At 47.5% G+C, this 24,051-nt stretch overlaps 1 protein-coding gene across 1 annotated transcript in view; it reads right to left on the bottom strand.

Annotated features, from left to right (window-relative positions):
* Positions 1 to 24,051, bottom strand: part of LOC119170052 (teneurin-m-like) — a 266,382-nt gene that overhangs the window by 47,587 nt on the left and 194,744 nt on the right. Inside the window, exons 3-4 of the mRNA XM_075885958.1 lie at positions 3,686 to 3,894; positions 1,773 to 1,977 (exon numbers count right to left, since the gene is read on the bottom strand). Of these exons, the coding sequence (XP_075742073.1) occupies positions 1,773 to 1,977; positions 3,686 to 3,894 (414 nt within the window). The remainder of the gene's footprint in view (positions 1 to 1,772; positions 1,978 to 3,685; positions 3,895 to 24,051) is intronic.

Here is a 24,051-nt window from a genome sequence, read left to right as displayed (position 1 = left end):
CACACACACGCACGCACGCACGCACGCACGCACGCACACACACACACACACACACACACACACACACACGCACACACACACGCACGTACTAGCTCTTTATCTGAACTCGCAATGAAGATACTCTTTCTGGCCATCGGTGTGTATAAGAACCGAGGACCACAGCGAAGCGTTGAGGTCTCATTACGAAACGCAATACCACACTTACTCTGCCAGGGCGGGCAAAAGCTTCCAAACGCGAGCCCCCTTGAAAAGGTAAGTGTTCTCAGGAGAAAACCACGTTATTACTGCGCACGTGTAAGGTCTATGCATGTTTCGTTTTTCTTTTCTTCGGGTGCTTCGTTCGCTCGAAACGCGTAAAAGACAGACGAACTTCTCGTGTTGCAGGTGCTTGCGCATCGTCGTCGAAATGTGGACGTCGGGCCGCTTCGTAAAACGTCGTTTCCGGCGAGGAAAAAAAAAAAAAAAACCCTATTACGGAGGCGAGTGCGGCGTTGTAGATGGGACACCAACGACGCGGTAAAATGTGAACAGAGTAATACGAAACGAACTGTTACAAAAATAAAAATAAGAGGCATAAAAAAGATAACATGGTAATTCGAGAAAGTAAACATTGACTGTCTTCTTTTCTTGCCCTCAACTTCCTGGATGTCTGAAATGGAAGGTCTTATTTCCCTATCTGAAAGACGTTGGGCTGAGAGAGAAAGATAGCAGAATAAATAAGAGCTCCCTGAAGTCGAGTGTATGGCATATAATACAAGATAGAAAGGGCGGCTTGAAGAAACTGCAGTTCTCTCCAAGAAGAATGCGCAATAAGCGGTGACCGAGTTTTTAATGCCAAGATACGAAAGAAAGCTCGAGGGATCATATGTCAGTGTTGTTATGCAACGCCTTGGCTGTGAAATGCGAATCAAATCCCGAGATTTACCGGAGCTGATCACCTTTGCTTTCCTGCTTAGTCTAACTACAGCTTCATGTCGCGTACATTGTACTGTATACGACATCCTTTCGAAGAAAATTTGTGAAAATCCGAAGAAACCCACAATATATACGCCTTATTCCGTGACACTGTCACATGACAATGTTTTGGTCCGGTTCACGCTGTTTCGGCGCCGCCTAGACTGCGGCACTTATCACCAGAGCGTGAAAGTGGCCAAATGTCTTCAATGCCGCTGTATATCTCCCCCTCCCCTCCCGTAAATCAACTGAATAACAATAAAAATTTTGAAAAAAAGCACCCTATTTAAAACAGTATTAAAAATAAACACGAACGCAAACAAAAAGAAAAATACAAACATAATAAACACAAAAAGAAAACAAACAAATACAAGAATACAAAAAGAAAAAGACGACTCTGCGCAAGTCGTTTACCAGCAAAGCTGAAACCTTCAGCCGCGGTGTTTATTATTGGGTCATTTCAAACTCTTTATAAAGACATTATCAAATCTGGTTGAAGTCTATCTTGAAACCTAATTGGTGTTTTCCACCCGTACGTTCTCTTTTTCAACATTAGCGGACTAGTTGTGAGTAGTATATGTAGGCTTTGCCCAGTTTTCATGGCAAGTACGATCCAGGAGCTTTTGCGTCCATATGCTGGACGAAGTTTGGTTTCGTCTATAGCCACAAACAGCTCCACCACAAATATAGAATTCAGAAGGCTATATACGCAAGCACTCTCACTAACCCGTTTTGTATCGCATATGAAATCTGAAAGGCAGTCAGTCGGGTCATTCTGATTGGAACTCGACACAGTCGAGAAGTTGAGCAATACGCACGTCTGCTTTGGAGTACCAGCGTGCTGTCTCGTGCGAGCGCGAGCTCGGATCCGGTGAATGTGGCGTCGGAGCGGTTCTCCTCCTCGTCTTCTTCGTCGTCGTCGACTTCTTCCTCTTCGTCCGGGGACTCCGATCCGGACGAGGACAGGCCAGCGGCCGGCGGCGGCGCAACCGGCCGCCCGGCTGTCCTACGCTCCGTCGTACACTGCGCACAAAAGAGCAGGCTGTCAAGTCCCCCTTTCCACGCAACAAGCTTCACCTCTACGAACTGCTATTCAAGCATCTATGCCTCGGAAAGATACTCTCAACAACAGTAGAGCGGGAGAACAACTTGACAGTGGGCTAGTTGATTAAATCGTGTTGTGCGCGATTGTTACAGAAAAAAAAAACAACGAAGGCAGCGACCAAAAACCCACATAACACATCAGACGTTATTTACGTCTTGCACTTAAAACATCAATTCCGTTATGTACTTATTACACCTATTCGCGTACAAAACACAAGTAGAGTGCTCTGTGATATCTTGTTCCTTCTGTCCTCGAGCATTCTGAGTACTGGAATAAGTTTTCCTTGCCGAGTACTATACATAGGAGAGGAGTTTGGTTGTGGCTTACTCAAAGTTGGGTAACACAAGCCGTCCAGCACACAAAAGAACGCAAACGGAATAAGGGAAAGTTAGGGAGAGTGGGTGGTGCGCAGGTAACAGATCTTTCGGGAACGGAAAACGCCAAATCTGAATGTTGCTCTTAATTCAGGACAGACAGCCCCCGACTTCAGACATAGATATTGATACACAAAACAATGTTGAAAAACGTCGTGAGGCAGAAGGTCATAGGCCGCCCCTCCGCGGTGGTCTACTGGCTAATGTACTCGGCTGCTGACCCGTAGGTCACGCAATCAAATCCCGGCTGCGGATGCTGCATTTTCGATGGAGGCGAAAATGCTCTAGGCCCGTGTGCTCAGGTTTTCGTGCACGTTAACGAGCCCCAGATAGTTGAAATTTCCGGAGCACGCCGTCTCTCGTAATCATATCGTGGTTTTGGGACGTTAAACCCCACATACCAATCAATCAATCAATCAATCAAAGCAAGGTCATAGGCCGCTCCCACGTGGGAACGAGTAGGTCGAGCCTGACCGTGGGCTCTCTGGACAGCCTAGATATATCTTCAATATAAACTTATATAGCAGACTGGCACCGTTGTCGGGTAGAGGAGGTAATAGACGAGCGGGCCAATTTACGCCTTCATATTGTAGGTGACTTAATGAGCCTCAATAGTACCTTGATCAAACATGTTTACTTTTTAGCATTAACCAAACCACCGGGATCGGGCGAACTGCACGCTGACGCTCGAACTTTACGTCCATCCCACGCGACATTTTATTTTTTCTCGCTCCTCCTTTTATTTGCATGCCACCCCTTGTACAGTCCTTTTATCTACATCCCTTAATTCAAGCGAGCCAGAAATTTCCTTACCTGTGTAAAGTAGTCATTTTATGCGAAAATTTAACCCAAACATCAAAACTACACGACCTTGACCGTTTTTGCGAAGCAGATTGAAGGCCGTTGAAGCCACGATCGTCGACATCCTCGCAGGCATAACGGGGGAACTGAGAAGCCTGTCACTGTCATTGGATGCTGCTATCAAATATAATTAGTACACACAGTGCGGCAGTCATCGACTTATACTTTTGCAACTTAGCCACAGAATGAGTCGCACGAATGGATTACAAACGTGCAAGACAGAGCACGCGTTAATCCATTCGCCCGACGGCGGGAGAGATGGCAACGCGTGCCGCTGGCACCTCGCTGAAGTGTGTACCACGGCCTATTAAGTGAATAATTAAAAGGGCCGGCGTACGGATGCCAACAAGCGGTGTGCAAAGTGTTCGCGGGGGTGAAGACGAGCTGTTACCTGGCGCGCGGCGTGAGGGCGCTGCTGCTGCCTAGCCTGGTGTCCGCCGGCAGATGGCGGTGGCGGCGGTAGAGACGAGTACTGCTGTCTCAGAGCCGGGGGCGCCAAGATCCAGGGCCGGAAGCCCCGCGGCGGGTCCGGCGGGGAGTCGATGGTGGCGCCGCACGGCCCCGACTCTGGGGCGAGAGAGGCTGCTGTCGCTGACGATGCTGCAACAGAGAGAAAAGACGAGACCTCGCATCAGCACGCGGCCCACACACGCGTTACACTTAAGCGCTAAACGCCACCCTTTCCACAACATCGCCGAGACCGGAACGGCAGAGTGATCAGCGGGAAATCTGTTTCAACGAATCCTCGAAATCTATGTATGGCCGTATGCAGCTTGCACGCTAACCAAGACGAAAAGCTCATCAGGTTATGCGCTTATTAGTATATTACTTGACCCCTGTGGTAAGAAACAACAACAACAACAACAACAACAACAACAACAACAACAACAACAACAACAACAACAACAACAACAACAACAACAACAACAACAACAACAACAACAACAAAGAAATATACAGAGGAGTTTCACTCCGTGAATGCGCGCGACGCGCGAACGAAGCAAACGAATGAGTGTTATTAATGAATAAGGGTTGTGGACCTTCCGGACGCGCAAGGATTCATAGCGGTTGCAATAACTAGTCAAAGAAATGCATCATAATTGTGGAGTAGAGTTAGTGTATATGGATGGTTTAGCCATATACTGTCTCTCTAGCTTGGAGTACAGCCCGGGAAAACAGAAATAAGATGAAGAGATAAATAGAACAGGAGCCATCAAAAACATATGAAACTGTACCAGGGAGAAAAGTAAGCTTTAAAACAAACAAACAAAAATGTGATGATGATGATATGTGGGGTTTAACGTCCCAAAACCACCATATGATTATGAGAGACGCCGTAGTGGAGGGCTCCGGAAATTTTGACCACCTGGGGTTCTTTAACGTGCACCCAAATCTGAGCACACGGGCCTACAACATTTCCGCCTCCATCGGAAATGCAGCCGCCGCAGCCGGGATTTGAACCCGCGACCTGTGGGTCAGCAGCCGAGTACCTTAGCCACTAGACCGCCGTGGCGGGGCCAAACAAAAATGTACAGGAACAGAAAGGGTGATGAATGCGAAAATATCAAGCAGTCTAGATTGGCGATTGCGTGTCACTATAATCTCAAATGTAATACCTCCACAAGACTGATCACTAGATCTCACACACACGTGTAAAAAATGTGCAAGAAAGTAATAGATATAAAGAACCTTTACCGAGGCAGCTTGACTCATTGTTAAGCTACAACATAATGCAGGAGGAACGGTCTCAGCCCTATATATGTATCGTGTAGTGGTCTCGTTCATGGCTCCGCATCCTTCGCGATCAGCCTCCATGGCTCTCAGCCAGAAAGCGCTTGCAACACACGAACATTCTGTGTTGATTTCCATTAACGTGTGATACCGCAAGTAGAAGCTGAACCGGGACTCTGCGCGGAATGGTGGAATGAAACTACTACTAATACACTTTTTACTACGTTCTGAGGAAAGAAATCCAATTTCTACTGCAAGGACGAAGCAATAAAGGTGATAGCAGCAAACTTTATATAATAAGGCTGGAAGCTAATACTTTTGGATCTAATTTCACGCAGCCCTATAAAACGCTGGTGTAAGAGAATAGCGCCGCTCTATGGAGAGATGTGATTTTCCCAGTCTTCGCGTTGTGAGCGCAGCACATAGAAAAGTACACGCCCGCTTGCTAAGACACCTAGCACCCTTAGCTCTGTATTCACAAACGCTCTTTGACTCGAATTTAGTCTTTCGCTTGACAGAGTTGAGCACTGCATCACTGCTCGACTGAAAATGACTACGTTTTTCAAGAATCGCTGCAGATTATCGCTGCATGGCCTCCAAGATGGCGGGCGCGCGGCGTGTTTCCCACCACGCGCCCGCCATCTCGGAGCCCATGATCGCTGATATGCAGTGGCTTGATTGCTTTGCCTAGAGACGGCACTCCCATGGACTTTCTCAAGTCAAAGAGAAGCTTTGAGTGAAGGGACATTCTAGAATATGAGGGTTAGAACCAAACTTCACAGTTACTACTCCAGCTACACCCTCACTCTCCACACTTTCGCCCACATTTTCTCCTGCTCGTTCAAAACATGCGAGGCGTTTCCTCTGTGCCTGAGCAGGATTCGCCTACAAGTCTAACACGCGGAAGCAATATTATCGCCTGCGCCCTCCAAGTGGCGGAGACGGGCGGATCTCTGTTTCAACTGCGTTCGTTGCCACCGCCTAAGCGCTTTTATCCGTGGGTAGAACAAACGATGCGTGAGGTGACGTTATCCGCTTGAACTTTTACAGCCATGACGGCGACGCCGATGAAAAAAACCCCGACGTTCACCATCGAACCACGTCGGGTCCATGTAATTATTATCACTATAACAGCGAAACAAGAAACACGCTTCCTAAGCTTAGACAAATACCACACAAAGGCTATATACTCAGCTCGATCAACCGGAACCAAAACCCGTTGCTATAGAACCCGACTTCCTGGTTCCGTAAAAGGCTAGCGTAGCAAACTCTGTCCCACGAGATTTAGGGAACCAGAAATTTACTAATCTGAAAAAAAAAAATTGCTCATCGAAGTAGCGTCCACAGACTATGATCGTCGTCGCCGCCTGAACAACGGGAGCGCAATTAGGGACACTCTCCAGGGGTCTCATTAGATGCGGCGAAAAAAAAATGGCTCGTCTCCCACTTCTGGGGCCACGAGCCGCACTTTTCACAGTCGCCGGTCTCCACATAATCCTCGCCGCCGCCACTTCCGCTGCCGAGAGCGAATTAGGAAGGCGGCGTTAAAGAAAAAAAAAGCAAAAAAAGAAGCAACGCCGTATGACAAATGTGCTTTCAAATAAAGCCAGCGGCCTTGGTGAACAAGCGGAGGAAACAATTCCTATTTACTCCAAACGAGTGCGGCCGGCTCACACCACCTTTTTTTTTTTCGTGATTTCACTTCAAGTACACACGCCGTTTCACATTTTGTACTTCTCCCATTTGTATTGAAACAAATAGAGAGAGAGAGAGAGAGAGAGAGAGAGAGAGAGAGATAGAGAGAGAGAGAGAGAGAGAGAGAGAGAGAAGGAATAAAATAGAAAATAAAGAAAGAAAAAAAGGGAAGGGTTATCGTGCAATGGACAGGCGCGAGGAGTTGCGTGCGCCAGCGGTCACCAAACGGTCACTATCGAACCGCAGTCCTTGGCCAAATTATATATTTCTCACTCCACCGCTTACAGTAAGCGCGAAAACAGTGAAGGCAAAAAAAAAAAAAAACGAAAGTGCCCGCTACGCGTTTCGAAGGTTCAATCAAATTACACACGCGACGGTTTATTCACCCGGCAATTGGAAAGTTGATTTCTTTTGTTCCAAATTCCGTCGCCGCTGCTCGGTGTCCGGGCCTCCCTTTTCTTTTGTGCGGCAGGCATGGCACTCAATACAGCGAAGACCACCCTCTCGTCTCCTTCGTTAACCAAATGGCCTTTCGCTTAATCCGCGTAACAAAGGCCGTCGTGCACACGGCGCTTCTCTATAGTCGCTTCTAGCTGCTGAATTTTCTCCGCAGTAATTTCTTTTTTCTTCATCTGTCGTTCATCCTGTATACTTTCCCGCTCTTTGTATCCCCGCAGTCACTTCCTCTCACGGTTTGCCGCGCAGCGCTTCGCGCGCCAACCTGCAATGAAATAATGACGCGCCTTTGCTTGGCCGTCTGCGAAACTGCAGTAAAACGAAGCACTTTTTTTGTAGACCAGACTCAAGAATGGACGAGAGAATAGGGAAAAAAAAAGAATGAAGAAAGATCAATGTGTTTTGTCCAAGCAAGAAAATGAGGACAGAAGAAAGAGAGCGAAGGGAGGGAAGCGAGTGGGAGGAAATACAATTTCTAAGCGCCCGGCAAAACGAATCAATCGACCAACCGGCGCCTTTGTTACACGGCCCCGCCGCGCGATGTGGAAATTCGAAGCGATCGCCGGTGAATTCGCGGGCGCCACCAAGTGTTTGACCTTTGTACATAAAAATGAACGGCTATCGAAACGACTATTTAGGTGGCCTACGGCTCACTCCCAAAACAATGATCATTCAAGATTCATAAACGCACACAAAGGAGACAAGATTACATATTCTCCCTGCTTGTTTTGAGTGAACTTTCATATGTACCCCGTGGGTAGGCTCCACTGTACACGTAGGCTGTACGCGATGCGTCATAATCTGTGCTGAAGAGCTTACCGACCAAAAATATTGCTGCGTTACCATAGGTAGCCCCTGTCTGTGACCCTGTCTGTGACTATGTCTGCTTTCACGTAACAAAATAGAACATCAACTATGGATGAAATAAAAAACTAACTATTTAAACTCATGCTCAGCAAAAACAACAGAAGAGATACGAGAGTGACTCAAGCATCCAAAATTGTCGGCCGAGCTAAACTCACCTCTTCAGACATAAAAACACCATCTGCGTCATCTCTTCCAAGAGGTATTAAGTTACTGTGTTCTGAATCAATAAAATAGTTCAGCCAGCAGTCATCAATGTCCATGTGCTGCTTCCTCCCATCACTGTTCATTTTTCAGTGGAACTAAGTGAGACAGAGGTCCTGAATTATCCGAAAATTTTCTCTTGGTTAAATTTCCAAACAACGCTTTTTAGCTTTAGATATTTTGTGCGCTGGTCAGCACTGTCATCTCGATCTGAACTCGCTAGTCATAAACCTATAGCACGCTCATTTCAAGCATATACGACGACTTCAGCAAAAAAAGAAAAAAAAAAGAAATATGAACCCCCCCCCCCCGCCCCCCTCGCCATTCTCGCCCCTTTTTCATTCGTTACGGCGAGAAAGGAGCTTGTCCATGCGAGTATTTGCACGAGGACAAATGATGTGCCTGACTGGGCGAGTGCTCAGGCAATACATGCGCACGCACACCCGTACAGACGCAAACTTCATCGCTCGGAGGCGAGGCGCGGCCCACAATCTACATTCATTTCGTCCGCCCTCGCGGACAGGCGGTGGAAGAAAGCAAGCAGCGCGCTCGGCCAAGTGCGACGCGCCCGCCGAGCCACTGCCGAATGGACGGTAATACGCCGGGCCGTATTAATGACGAGGCCAATAACAAATGGTTGGCCACGACGTATAGAGAGCTCTGCGGCGGCGAAAACAAAATCACGCGACAAAGGCCCCGGCAGGAAGAAGGAGAATCAATAGGACGGCGGCCGGCACGGGGCATGCGCCGCTGCAGACAGCTCCGTACAGAGCGGCGACTTGTGGGAGGATGTGCCGTTCGGGCATTGGACGGTATATGGGACGAGCACGAAATACGGCCGGCGAGCGCGGGACATTTTTGCCTGCTTGAAACAACAGCAAGAGTAGAAGAAGCCGCGAGGTGGTCGACGGTGACAAATGAATGGAGCTAACCGGGAGTGCGCGCTGCGGTTGCGCTGAGAGGAAGAACAAAAGAGATAGATAGATAAATAGATAGATAGATAGATAGATAGATAGATAGATGGATAGATAGATAGATAAATAGATAGATAGATAGATAGCAGGATAGATAGATAGACAGATAGATAGATGGCAGGATAGATAGATGGCAGGATAGATAGATAGGTAGATAGATAGCTAGATAGATAGATAGATAGATAGATAGATAGATAGATAGATGGCAGGGTAGATAGATAGATAGATAGATAGATAGATAGATAGATAGATAGATAGATAGATAGATAGCAGGATAGATAGACAGACCGCTAGAATAACAAAGTTTGTTCACCATCACCAAGAAGGCCCACCTGGTGCCTAATTTTGACAGACAGACTTGTCATATCGTACACGGACACCAACGGGATATACCAACGGATATACGGCTCCAACCAGAATTGCAACTCCCCCATGGTGTATGCCTCCTACACAAATTCAACTCATGGTTCCAGGCATATGGTCAAAAGCCCGGATCTCGTCTCCAGCGCTAAAGCAGGTTTCTCTATTCTTGTTGTATGACACATACAGTGATCGTAACCATCTATATACTGGCGCTTTAGCTACAGTGGATGAGTCTGCAAGGTCATTGGTGTTTCATGCAACAGCGACCACCACGAATATTCTGCTACCCCAACAGACGACATCGACAGGTGCCGAATTTGCTGTTCTATGTAGCATACTTAAGTAATTCAACATTAACAAGCCAAGAAATGGAGCGTGTTAACAGAGTCCAAGGGAGCACTGCAGTGTTGGGTATTTGTTTTACGCCGAGGACCTCATAAACAACTAACTAGTGCTGGAAATAAAACAGCTGCTTCATCACCTCTTCGACGAAGGACATGAAATCACGTTTCAGTGGCTCCGAAGTCAGTGTGGCATATTGGTCAACGAACATGCCGGAGCAGCTGCACGAAGACGGCGTAGAGTAATCTATTACATTCTCAAATACTGATGCTGCCATGCAAATACGACAGATTGCTAATGAAGAAGTAAAATCTTTGTGGAATACAGCAAACATATGGCACACGCAACTGCATAGGCTGGACCAGTCTCGTCGACTTCGGCCTCCGTCCGGACTGTCTCTACTTGAGACAACGGTGATTTGCCGACTGTGGCTTGGTGTCTCTTTCCCCAAATTTCTTGCTTTGCGAAACAGCATGGAAGACAGTGCTGCTTGTGATCACTTCGAAAGCGATAAAACAATAGAGCACGTTCTTTGTGAAAGCCCTAGTTACGGCGCGCAGAGACTGCCGATAGCTGCTGCGTTAGCCCGCCTTGACGATAGACTCTTGTGAAAACAGTCAGTGCTTGAAATTCGACACGATCTGTCTTCGCGCAGAAAATCAATCTTTCTTATCCGTTCCCTCTTCCTTTAGTACAGTTCCCTCTTCCTTTAGTACCTACCTGCCTTTCTCTCAATTTATTCTCTCTTTCGTTATCTTTACTGACAAAGATTACTGCAATACATCAAATAACCGTATATAGAAAATATTTGTGATAACACTTGCTGCGATACTTAAGATAATCACAAAACTTGCATCTATGTGGTCTTAAATACGTTCATTCTTGTGGTCTGTGGGCTCTGCCTTTCGGGCCTGATAAGATTTTGGCAGGTCAATTTCGTATCACTATGCCGTTCTTTCGAAATGCTAATTATTATTATTATTATTATTATTATTATTATTATTATTATTATTATTATTATTATTATTATTATTATTATTATTATTATTGTTATTATTAGCAGCAGCAGCAGCAGCAGCAGCAGCAGCAGCAGTAGTAGTAGTAGTAGTAGTAGAAGTAGTAGTAGTAGTAGTAGTAGTAGTAGTAGTAGTAGTAGTAGTAGTAGTAGTAGTAGTAGTAGTAGATTGATATGTGGACTTTACCGTCCCAAAACCGCGATATGATTGAGAGACGCCGTAGTGGAGGGCTCCGGAAATTTGCACCACCTGAGGTTGTTTAACGGGCACATAAATCTGAGCACACGGGCCTACAACTTTTCCGCCTCCATCGGAAATACAGCCGCCGCAGCCGGGATTCGATCCCGCGACCTGCGTATCAGTAGCCGAGTACCTTAGCCACTAGACAACCGCGGCGGGGCAGTAGTAGTAGTAAATTTATTTTCTCTCATTTTCGCTTCAACAAATTGGTTAGTTTCTGAGCGCAAACTTAAAATGTTCGCAGTGCCTGGCACAAAACCAGCGGTCAGCCTCCCACTGCACCTATGTTCAGATTTCGAATAAAAAAAAAAAAAACTCGGCAGCGAGAAGAAAAACGAGAGAGATGCCCGGAAAGACGGAAAGCGCGGCGAAAATTATCGGCAGTCCAGTTAGCATTTTCCCGAAAGTGCATACAGGACGTCGCATGGACGGCCCACGCACTGGTAATGCTGGCCACGCATGTGCCGCGCACCGTGGTTCGAAGGGCCCATAAATCTCGCATTCATAGAGCCGTTATGCGGGAGGGCGCTAATTCGGCTGCCCGTTGAGGCGTCGCCAGTGAAATTCCGCGTGCTGCCTGGCGAGTACGTATGCCGGTGTCGAATCCCGATAACGCAACCAAATGGACAGTTTGCTTTTTTTTTCTCGACGCTAGTGCAACTCAGTGACTGTATTAAAGAGAAATTCAGAAATAATAAACGCTTTAGTGTCCAGAAAAAAATTTGCATTTTGTCACTATTTTTTTTTCTATGCTGGTGGTATTCGATCAGAGAAGTGTTTCACCTCATTACCTCGCATGTACGTTTACGCAGCCGGAATTTTTTTGAAGAGCGGTTGAGCAAGAAATTGGAGCGTAAAACGAACGTGCAAACAAACATTGTGAATAAAAATGGTTCGAGCATAATGTTATAGTTATCTGGAAATTTATCTGCCCCCAGCTGGGTGTATCGATTACGGTCGATTTCGAGCAGATAATACATGCTTGCGTATGTTTTCCCTGTTTTTTTTTTTAGAAATGAAACGACATATTCACACGACTTGGTGTCACCAACTCTACGTGAAAAACAATTTGAACTGCCCACATATCTGTTGATGTCTAGAAATCAATATCCCAAAAAATTAGGTTAATAGAACAAATCAGTGACCTGGTAATCAAGAAAGATTTCTGGAATGATCAGTCAACTGAGCCGGATTGTGCGGAACTGCACACTAAAGTACATGCACTCGTTTGTTTTGTTTTTATTTTCTCAAGTTCATTCCAATGTGCTTGGCATGCTGCCCACACTGAACCCATTGATACAGTACCATTACAAATGGTGCTGTTTCAGAACCTGTACTTCCAAACTCCCGCAGAAATTCTTCAGCCACAAGAGATTGTTGGGGCGTATAGGCGCGACGGCATGTTTGTTAACGTTAATAATATGTAATGTCTTACGCGCCGAAACGACGATATGGTTATGAGGCATGTCGTAGTGGTTCGGGTCATCCGTTATTCCTTAACATTCACTGACATGGCACAGCGGACAATGCTCTAGCATTTCACCTCGGCTGAAATGTTACTACCGCTGCGGAGATCGAACCCACGACCTTGTAGTAAAAAACCGAGCATTATAACGGCTGTGAGCCGAGGCGATCCTTCCTTAACGTTGTGCTGGCCTTTCTGCGGAGCTAGGAGCTCTTAGCGGTTTATTCATGACTTGCTCTTTCTTCAGGATTTAATGAAGAGTATAGAAACAGTCAGCGAAGAAAGAAGAGGCGGTGATTAATTCAGCGCGCGATAAGAAGACGACAAAAAAAGTTACACTCCTGATACGACGCGCCCAGAGGATAGCTTCTCCGCTACACCTTCTTCGCAACCTTCGGTTCCCGGGCGCGCCTCGCTAAAAGCCTTCAGCGCAGCTCGAGTAAAAACGTCCCAGGTGTGGGCGCGCGTATATTAGCGGAACAAAGCAGAACAAGCGAGCCTACGAGGAAAGTGGAAATTAGCGAAACGCAATAAAGAAAAGAATGATAGCGGCACGAAACAAAGCGTCTCGATCCAAGACAGGCGACGTGCCGAGCCGCGCACAAAGCGAGAGGCAATCTTTGGCGCTCTTAATTACTCAGCCAATCGGAACGGAATGGTGGCGCCTGCGAGAACGCCAGAAGCACCGCCTTTACCCATCAAACCTGGCAAAAAAAATAAATAAAGAAAATAGAGGGAGAGGGGGAAAGAACAAAGGAAGCCAAGCCAATCCGAGCCACTCAGTAGAGACGAGCCATAAGGAGAACGCCGATGGAAGGAAAAGACGCTAATGGGTGGGCGCCTTTGTTTCTGCGCCGACGCTAACGAAGCGAAGTAAAGGAGCGCACTGAAAGAGGCGGCAGCAGCACATCCGAGATGGAACGCGCTGTCGCTCCGGCTCAGATTGGAATCACGGACTAGGGCGTACTGTATACACAAGGCGCGCGTGCCATCTCAAAGTCGTTTTGGGAATCCTCAGCTTGCACAACCGTCGTACTTAAATACGAATCGTGGAGCGATGGAGTGTGCACTTTTCGTCATTAGCTGTGATACCCCGCGCGTGTTTTTTTTTTTTGCTTTTGCGCGATGAGCCTCACATATTGCTCCCCGACATTTGCGAATCGCATTCGTATGAAAGCTGAATGTTTCTCGTTTTCGCTCTCATATTTCAAATATTGACTGCCTCATCACAAGAAAGTTACTTTTTTTAGCGTTATAGTGGTCAGAGTTTGAATATGCCATCTTACGATCGCTATGTGGATGAGCACGGTTAGCGGATGTAGCAGATCATACGTACATATATCAATTGCTGGATACAGAAGTACAGATGCTCAGTAAGTCTCTTGCGCCGCCACTCGTGTGTACACACACACAGAGCCAGTTTGAAGCTTCAGCAAAGTTTGAACATCTTAAAAAGGTATACCATGCATGCTGGGGCACGACGTGTGTCATTCTTTACACAGCCCTGCTTTTAATTACACACACACACACACACACACACACACACACACACACACACACACACACACACACACACACACACACACACACACACACACACACACACACACACACACACACACACACACACACACACACACACACACACACACACACACACACACACACACACACACACACACACACACACACACACACACACAATTATGCTGGCCCCGCCGCGGTGGTCTAGTGGCTAAGGTACTCGGCTGCTGACCCGCAGGTCGCGGGTTCGATTCCCGGCTGCGGCGGCTGCATTTCCGATGGAGGCGGAAATGTTGTAGGCCCGTGTACTCAGATTTGGGTGCACGTTAAAGAACCCCAGGTGGTCAAAATTTCCGGAGCCCTCCACTACGGCGTCTCTCATAATCAAATGGTGGTTTTGGGACGTTAAACCCTACAAATCAATCAACAATTATGCTGTATTTCCCAGTTTCAAGTTGAGGCTAGAATGATGAGAAACAAAGAAGCAAGCATGTGAACATGACAAGGCGCGACAGCGAGAGGGAAGAAATAGTCATTTCGCACGGAAAGCTTTTTTTTTTTTATTGACGGGATGTGAGGAGATGTTGGTGCACAGACAGCGCGCCGGCTACTCCTTATCCTTTGCGCGTGGTTGGAAAGCGCAGGCTTTGACGATGACGCCGAAGGCTCTCGCACTGGAAGAGGTTCAGGCGGAGTGATAGGAGGAGGGATGCAAACATCGTAACACGAGCACCGGCTCGCAGGATAGCAACGGAGTTGGGTGTGCGAGCCAAAGGGGCGGAGGGGGGTGGGTGTGTGTGGGGTCGGATATCGTCCGTTCACCGACGATCTCCCGTGGCAGCGCGCAATGACCCGTCCCGCTGCAGCGAGACACCCTCCCCCCTCCTCACCCGAGCACCCCCTCCGACTGGGAAAAAAAAAAGACGAGAGAGGAAGTGTCACCAAAACTTCCCGCTGCGCAGGGGCTCCGTCAAACTCTCAGCTTCTCTCGTCTCGTTACCAGGGAAACGCGCGTTCGAACGCGTAATGAGGAATGATGCGGATCCCCCCCCCCCTTTCTATCTCAAGCTACTGCCCATCCCCCCACCCCCAACACGCGCCTCATCCATGACACCTCTGGGCGCTTCCTTCAGCATCAACGATGATGCATCGCATTGTCGTCCGGGGTCGCCGCTATATGCTCAGTCCGGAGGCGGGAACCCAGCCGTTTATTGCGAGGCCCTAAACAAAGCCGGCACGACGGGAGAGCGACCGGGGGATGCGCAGAGCGAGACAGACTGAGGAAGGGAGTGAGAAGGCAAAGCTCCGGGATGGACCCGAAAATACGCTCCGCAATTACTCTGGTCGCGCGAAACCGGCGTGTTTGGAGCCGCATCAACCCGACGCCGTGAACGCCTGTCCGCGGTGCCAACCCACTGGTCGCTCGTTCTTGTCGGGTCCTGCGTCGGCCTTGGGTAAACAAAACCCTGGGTCACGTGACAAAAAAGTGGTTCATGTTGTGTCGTTCCTTTGTCTTCATTTTTTTATTTACTTATCAGTCTGGGTATGTGAGTGAAATAGGATCACGCTGAGTAGCGCGAGAACGCACCAAGACTGGCAGGCAGGCAAACAACTCGGTTGAACGGGCGCGAAATGCTTGCCGGATTTACTAGTCGAACGCGTCCGGTCGAACATCCCCATTGTGGGTGATTTACCGGGAAGCAGGTTGTCAGAAGGCGTGATAGGCGAGAAATGACGCCTAAATAGCGTCGGTATTGATAAACCTGATTCTAATGCTGCTGCTGTCCCTTAATGTGTATGCAATGGTGCGAGCTCAGTATAGAGGGAACTTAACAAAATGTCAGCTTTCTTAAAAAGAAGAGAAAGCATGGTTCTAAAGGTGAAAAGATCTAGGAAGAGATGATTGACTCCTCAGAAAAGTCATCATTTTGAATGAATCGGTGACTGGCTAATAGTATGAAAGTTGCCAAAGCTCAGCAGACATGGAAAGTCCAATCGCGAACAAGTGGGCGATGAAATTTCTAAAAAATAAATAGTCTGCTTCAGCGTGCTGTGGGTGGAGAATATGGCTGATAAGTCCTACGAAGTCTCACTTTGCAAGACTTATCAGTCATCCTATCCACCCACAGCACGCTAAAACACGTTGTCTGAGCTATTATTGTTTTCGAAGTGCAAAACAATGCGACGAAGTAATATAGTGAGCACAGGGATGCGAAGCCTAGCTGATGGTACAATTTGAGAAGCAGTCGCAGAGTAATTTTGCTATGTATTCAGTTCAATATAAGGAGGATGAAACGATTCTCCTTATCAATATATAGAACACGATATCACAATTCCCCTGATCAGAAAGTATTTCTTCCACAACACGACGCGCTTTTTTATATACCGAGATACGGTGCCAGAGAAAAGGGCGCTTGCGCTTATCGCGGTGACGTCTTTCTGCCGCCACGTTCTTAGTCGAATACACTGATCGTAATATAATTGTTAGAGTATTATGACCAAAACAATCGTATGAATATAAGAAACGCCATGGTGGAGGGCCCCAGAAATTACGACACCCTGGGGTTCCTTAAATCGAACATAAATCCAATCAAATGGGCCTCTATAGCATATCAAATCCATCTTAAAGCGGCTGCTGTGGCCGAGATTTAACCCCATGACTTTCGATTAAGCATTTAGAACACACTCAAAACCGCTCGCCCTCAAGAGGAAAACATTCTCATTTTGTGTTCAAGGTTACAAAACGCGAAATACACCACAGGACTCCCCGCTATGAAGAGCGAATTCGATCAACAATATAATAAATACGGCCAAGTAAAATTTTCATTCTGCTGCTGCTACGGACGTCGCATAAACGCAGTCGTTTAAAATGCATGACACCATGTATACCTTAGGTGTCATGTTGCCCGCTCTGCCCACACAGAAGATCATAAACTACAACTACCACTTTCTAGGACAGATGCTGCACGAAAGCTCCGCAGGATTGCTCGCCAGCAAACCACATCACACTGGAATCAGCCACACTTCAAGCATGCCTGACTGTACTCGCTTGACCCTACGCTAAATCTTCAAGTCCCGTCAAGGCTTTGCCGAGCAGACCAGACCCAACGCCCAACCACAGCCTACATATTTGTAGGCTGTGGTTGGGCGTTACGTTTACCAACGCCTACGCTTTACGCATTGGAATGGCCGACACCGCAGCCTGTGGCCACTGTGGCAAAGAGGAAACAATCCAACATATTCTTTGTGACTGCCTAGCATATTGTAAACAACGACTATGCCTTCGCAAGGAACTCAACAAATTAGATGATCAACCTCTGTCGGAGCAGGGAATTCTGCAGTATCGACAGGATGCGACTTCACAGTAGAGGGCCCTGAAAGCGCTACTACACTTTTTGCGATCGACCGGCCTTACTGAACGGTTGTAGCCAAAACGCCCTTCCTGTGTGTGTTTTCGTTTTCTTATGAGTGCGCGTGCGTTTTTTTTTCTCTATCTAACCCCTCTTTCTTGCCCCTACTTCCCCACCCCCAGCGCTGGGTAGCAAACCAGACGCCAATATCTGGTTAACCTCCCGGCCTTTCCTTTCTCTCTCTCTCTCTCTCTCTCTCTCTCTCTCTCTCTCTCTCTCTCTAGGTGTCATGACAATGAGTGAAATATGGTGCGTGACGTGGACGAAGTGTCGTGTTTTCGTCACTCTGCCGCAACACAGCAAAATAGCCGGTCTTCTAACAGTTGCAGAAAATTAGAAAGCTATAAAAAGAATGGAGAGATAATTCGGCTTAAAAGTGGCAATGTTACAAAGCCGGCATGCTGCTGTGAATGTGCGAATGTGCGTGAACGAAATGCATTAGTTAGGACTACTGAAAGAACCATAAAACAAATTACAGTAAAATAGAAAAGTGGGCGAGTTGGAATCGATGCATTCTTGAAAAACCAGCGAAACGATCTGCCATGTTTGCTATCTTTTCTCCAAGTACTCATAACAAACACGAGTTGGACAACGGGTCGCCGAAAACAGAACCAAGAGTGCGAGTGGAACGGTGAACTTGAAATGGTGCGAAGAGGGGCGGGGGGTCGAAAAGTAACGTTAAAAACACACCCACCACAAACATGCACGAGCCCTCACGGCAAGGCTCCGCTAACAGAAGCACGGGGCGGTGTTTGTTTACGCCCCTCTCCGAAAAAACAAGCAAGCAGAAACACTCCAGTGGCATCGCCCACGAGATAACGTGTCGAGCTTGCTATCACCGTGGCCGATTGGTCGTCATGGCGACGGCCGCACCGCGGACAGCTTGATGGACTGTCGCGCAGCCGGACTGGAGTAAATACGACACCATCATCAAAGAAGAGCGCATCTTGTCTGCATTGCACACTTTTGAGATAAGTTACGCCTTTCGGGAAGACGAGGAGGGTCATGTAGCGATGCTCGTGGTGCTTGTACAAAGAGCGAGACGTGGCCAGGAATGTTGAGAGAAGCAAGCTGTAGAAACAATGATGACGTCAGACCACGAGGGGGAAAAACTAGAGAAAAAGGAAAGACAGAAGAAAGAAAACTGGAGCGTAAAACACGAACGCTTTCGGGTTAAGGATCTCGTGGGAAAAAACGAACATCTTTCTCTGAAAGCGTCACTCGCCCGTTTCGCACCCAGAAACCGCCCTAATCACTCCTCCCTCCCGCCGCAACACACACATGCAACGCAAAAGCTCAGCCTCCTTAGCGTGATCCTGACTGGGACAGCGGAGATCAGTGAGAGAGAGATAGAGCGCAGTCCCGTGTCACAGCAGCAGCTGAAACAACAATTCACGCAGGGTCTGAAAGTGGGGTATATATGTTCATTTCAGATCCAGCAGAGTGTCGTTACATTCGCGTTCACGCTATGGATGAGTTGCCGGCAAACTTGAGCAGTAATTAATCATAGATTGAGATACGTCGTTTCTGCTGAGTTTTTTCTTTTTACTTTTTTCACCATAGCGGTTCTAAAGCGCATGAACACCAGCGAATGCTCTCCTAAGTTCATGATGTTGGCAATATGGAGTCAATCGTTATACATACTGGTACCGCATCATCAACCCAGCTACGATATAGACACAACTTTGCGTAAAGAGGTGGTTTCTATGATGACAACTTTACAGCGGTGTTCCAATATACTCTGCAGACATGACTTTATGAAAACGACTTGTGGGCAGAGGGCATCTATCATGTGCAGAAGTTACCAGATGAAGCCTGTACGTGCGCCCTTCAGGTTGGCATTTAGTTTCATGTCATTGCAGTACATAAAGCTTGTACAGTGCTAGAAGCTAATTCCCTTCTATACTATCAGCGCGAACACCCTTGACTACTACCGAAGGACAACGGTAATACAAACTCGAGTACCATAAAGCTCAAAACGTCTAACGCGCCACATATCAGAGAGCGGCGCCGGTCTCCATTTGCGAGTGATCGCTCTTCAGAAAATTCTCGCCCGCTTTAATAGGACAACACGCGAGCACCCTTTTTCATAATGTCGTCCTTTGTAGGTAACGTTTGTTTCAGTTACAGACAAGACGTGCTTGTCGCTACGCTTTCAGTTCAGTAATAGGCGAGTCAATATAGAGAACGCACAGCACATAGGACAACCGACGCACGCTTCTCGTAGTTCACATATCCTAGAATATTCAAAAGAAAGAAACATTGTAGCATTTCGCATGAAGCATTTCGTCTCAGGGAAAGCAAGCAACGTACGGGCAGCCTGGAGACGAGAAAATGCGGAGTGAAAGGAAACGCAACGCAAGGCGCGATAACAGAGAAAAGGCGCAAGCTGGGCCCTGCAGGGTGCCTATATACGAATGTCCCTGGGTGGCATACAGTGAGTGGCCTGGGCGAGGCATAACTTCAACCCACCTCCTTCTCCCCACTTCGACACTCCGCGCTAGCTGAACCGCTTCCGCACGAGGGATTCAACTTGGGAGAAAAACTTCCAAGTCAGTAGCGGCAACGGCATCGCGTCGGCGTGCTCCTTTGCATATTTATCCCGTCGGCAGAGGCGCGAGTTCGTCGACACCATCGCAAACTTATGCGCTCCAGTCGTCGTCGTCTTGCGTGCCACGCTTGACGGGCGGAGAACAGTTCGGAGCATTTGGGACTCGCGACTGGCTGGCAGCCACCCAAGCTGCTTCTAGCCTGGGAAGCGCAGTCAGACAGAGCGGCATACATTTTACTCCCGAGAATAGATGCCCGCCACAGCAGCGTCCGACGAAAGAAACAAATCTAGGACGGAAGGAGTCGAGAATTAGCCTCTTCCGCCTCGATTTTTCAGCGGGAAGAGGGAGAAAAAGAAAAGCTCGACGATGAAGCGCAAGATGGCACAGAAAAGAAACTTAGCAGACAAGTAAGTATATATAGTAATATTGAATCACCACAATTGCGATATCGGACAGGTACAAGCCAGTAGACACCCCCCCCCCCCCCTTCCCTCCAATAGTTGCCATCATTTTCTCAAAACAGGCATCACAAGTGAGCTTATGGCCAGTATTACTCCCTCAGCTAACGTCAGCATTGCAGACATTGCCAACCAGTGATGGCCAATAAGAAGAATGAGCCACACCTTATCGAGGCGTAATATACTGACAGAGCTTCGAAGCCTAAGCAATGAATAGAGCTCTAGTCCTGGCCTGGATGAACACTAAATAGTTGATGTGCATCTATAATAACCAATACCTTTTGCAATTAGGTGGTGCTAAGGCAGCATACTAAAGGTGTTGGTGAAAGTGAATAGAAACCCTTCTGAACCGTCTATGCAGGATTACATTATACGAAGAATATCCCAGTGGTAAAAAATATCAGAACGTACCAGAAGGAATGAGACGTCGGCGATCGAGAGCCATAGCCGAAAGCGGCGGCGAATGCTCTGGCAGCACGACTTCCTCCGACACGGATGCTCTCCTCGAGTGATATCCTTCCACAGGCGACGCAGGAAGCATTAAGCGCACCAAGACCACAGAAAAGGGGGGGGGGGGGGGGGCGAACATCTGCGCGCCCGAAAAAACATCGCAAATCAGCCGGGCGCCCTTTCCCTGCCGCGGCTGTGGGCGCTTACTACTTCGCCGCCGACCCTGTTCTACACCCGGGGTCGCGGCTGCGAGCGGGGTCATCCACAAGAGGACCCTTTGTGACCCCGGCTTTCCGGTCGAGGCGAGACATTTCGCAGGCGCGCGCGCCTCCGGCGACAAGACTACTGCCTCCACGCACGCTTCTCTCTCTATCATGTATCGTTCGCCTCTTATTTTGCGCCACGCAATCGTGTTCCTCGACAGAGATTTTCTGAATCGGTTCTGCACACTGTTGTAGAGCGACGTTGGCAGAGAATAATAAAATGCGAAGCGAGAACTCGAAGGGCACACAGATAGTGGGGAGACATCAAAGGCGGCTGCTGACTGTGCGGCGAGGATCACGGGAACGACTTACGCGTGAGTTGATGGCCCGACGACAGAAACGACTCGAATCACGAGAGAGAAGAAAGAGTAAAAAGAGAAGTAGAGGAGGAGTGGGGAGGGTTGGTGGTGGTGAAAAATGAAGTTATCTTATATGGGAGCTCAACATTGTGCAGGGAAAGCGTAAAACCGACTCTAGCGAGAGTTTTCCGAAGTCTTGCTGTGGCTGCGTAGCCGAAGCGGTACCCGCTGTCACTTTAGGAACGGTTTTCTTAAGGGTGCCTCTGCCGCTCCTTGAAACGTACAATACGAATCATTCATTCATTCAATAATTCATTCATTCATTCATTCATTCATTCAATGAATCAAAGGATAAATCCATCAATTTCCGAGACTACAGTTCCAAGTTTAGTCCAAGAAAACAGACCTTTTAGCTATAGCACTTCGCGTTATCGCCTAAATACGCAGCCACGAGTCTTCATATTTCTATTTTCCAACTTGCTTGCGTTCTGAGTTACAGCAGTTACGATTTCCAAATGCCAAGTTCACAAACGTTACTTGTAAAATGGTTCGGGGGGCGAGTATATGCGCAGGTTGTACGTCGTTGACAGGCGTCTTACCGGGGCCGGCTTGTCTAACAGCATGCGCACGCAACGTAAATGACTTCCCTCGACTGAAGCATTGACCTAGCACATTTACTAGGAGTGACGCTATTATTGCTCAAGAGGTGATGATTGTTCTGAGGGCGTTTGGCTGTACGTAAGCGTACACCTCGCATCTAGCAGTGGTTGTTGATACCGTCTGCAGACGCCCGAAAGCGCAGGTACGTACCGATCAAGAAAACAAAAAGATCACGAATTCAGACAGAATTAATAAAGATAAAAGTTTAACCGCTGTAAATGTGAGCCAGATGAATAAAAGCAACGACGTAAAGCAAGGTGACGCTTGCTGTTAGTTGTGAGTTTATCGACTGGTGTAACTAGGAGCATGCTTACGTAGCTTGTCTGTGTGAACTATACGCTAAAATGAATTACGGTAGCGTGCAAATATGTTCCTTGCTATATGAATCCCCACTAGACATCATTACACGAATCCAGCTGCATGATATACGTTCTATAAGCAGCAAGCACTTTGCGCTATTCAGCTATTCAGCAGAAAGCAAGTTCACGAGAGCTGAAAAGGTGCACGATAGCGCGAATGTTTGTTAGTACGGGTGCGGTTCTGCAAAACCACCCGTAGCTACACGGGAGTTCCTAAAACGCACTGAAAGCCTTATAAAGGAGGCAAACGTGATAGTCCTTCAAGAGAGAAAGATGGCACGGCTGTATTGAGCATTTATGCAAGCACAGGAGATCAATAAACTCATTAAACTGTCGATTATGCGTCGGTTACAATAGAATTGGAAGAGAAAGTTGTATAAAGTAAACTCAGAAGGACTGTATCTGAACGGGAATGTAAATATCCACTTTGAACACTGCACAGGGAAAAGGAGAAAGGGGAGGCAATGTCAAGAAGAGAGAGCGAGGGAGGGTGATAGTCATTCGATTAAGTGCACTGCTCGTGTAAGCTTCAGCTGCAGAGTTCGCATTATTATACGTTGACTGGTCAAGCTTATCACTGGATATCTGACAGCAAAACATGTGCATCCAGTGAGGTGATATTCGCCGAACACATCGATAACCAGCACTCTAACAGAAAGTTGCAGAATAAAACTTTAGATGAGTGAATTAGTAATACTAACGGCCACGCCATATCTGAAGTCGGCTTATCGAGAGGACAATCGTGTACCAATTTGCATTTACAATGAAATAAGCACGGAGAGAGAGGCAGGATTCTGTGCATACTCGCCACGACGAACTAACAAAAAAAAAAAAGCGAAGCGCCCAAATACAACCAAATTCAAGATGGAACGATAAAGGCGAATGCTTCAGCTTGTACCAATATATACTGCGATTCTCGCCGTCCGAATTGAAAAACAAATGCTAATGAGACAACGCGAGTCACTGTACCTGCAAACGCTATATACGCCTGAGCTTTACATTATACCTCAATTCGCAAACGAGACAGAGAACAGCATCGAATTTCTCTGCCAATGCCCCCTACATAGACAGCACACACTCACAAACACAGAATGGACCCACGAACCTTCGATATTATGCAGCCCCAAACAATCCTCATGACTCGAGAGGGGGGGGGGGGCGAAGTCAGCGTGCGTGTAGCCGGCCTCCAGGCAAAGGAAATCCATAACGTGCCTGCGTCCATGCGGGGCACTTCCGCTAGTTCGATGCAGAACTCGGGACTAAAAAATTCATAATACATGGAGTGTAGCGCTGATGCGATGTGGATCTTCTGTGAACATCTGCCACGAGTAAAGATGAGTGATGGTTGACCTCGACACGAGCTAGCTAATCAAGCTCGTTGAGGCCTGTAAAAGATGCACAGCGCGATGCGTTTTGTCGGTTAACCAGCGTA

This window comes from Rhipicephalus microplus, chromosome 2, assembly GCF_043290135.1.
Source record: "Rhipicephalus microplus isolate Deutch F79 chromosome 2, USDA_Rmic, whole genome shotgun sequence".
NCBI classification, from domain to species: Eukaryota; Metazoa; Arthropoda; class Arachnida; order Ixodida; family Ixodidae; genus Rhipicephalus; species Rhipicephalus microplus.
The sequence above is the reverse complement of the archived record's forward strand: the minus strand, read 5'-3'. Positions and strand labels throughout refer to the sequence as shown.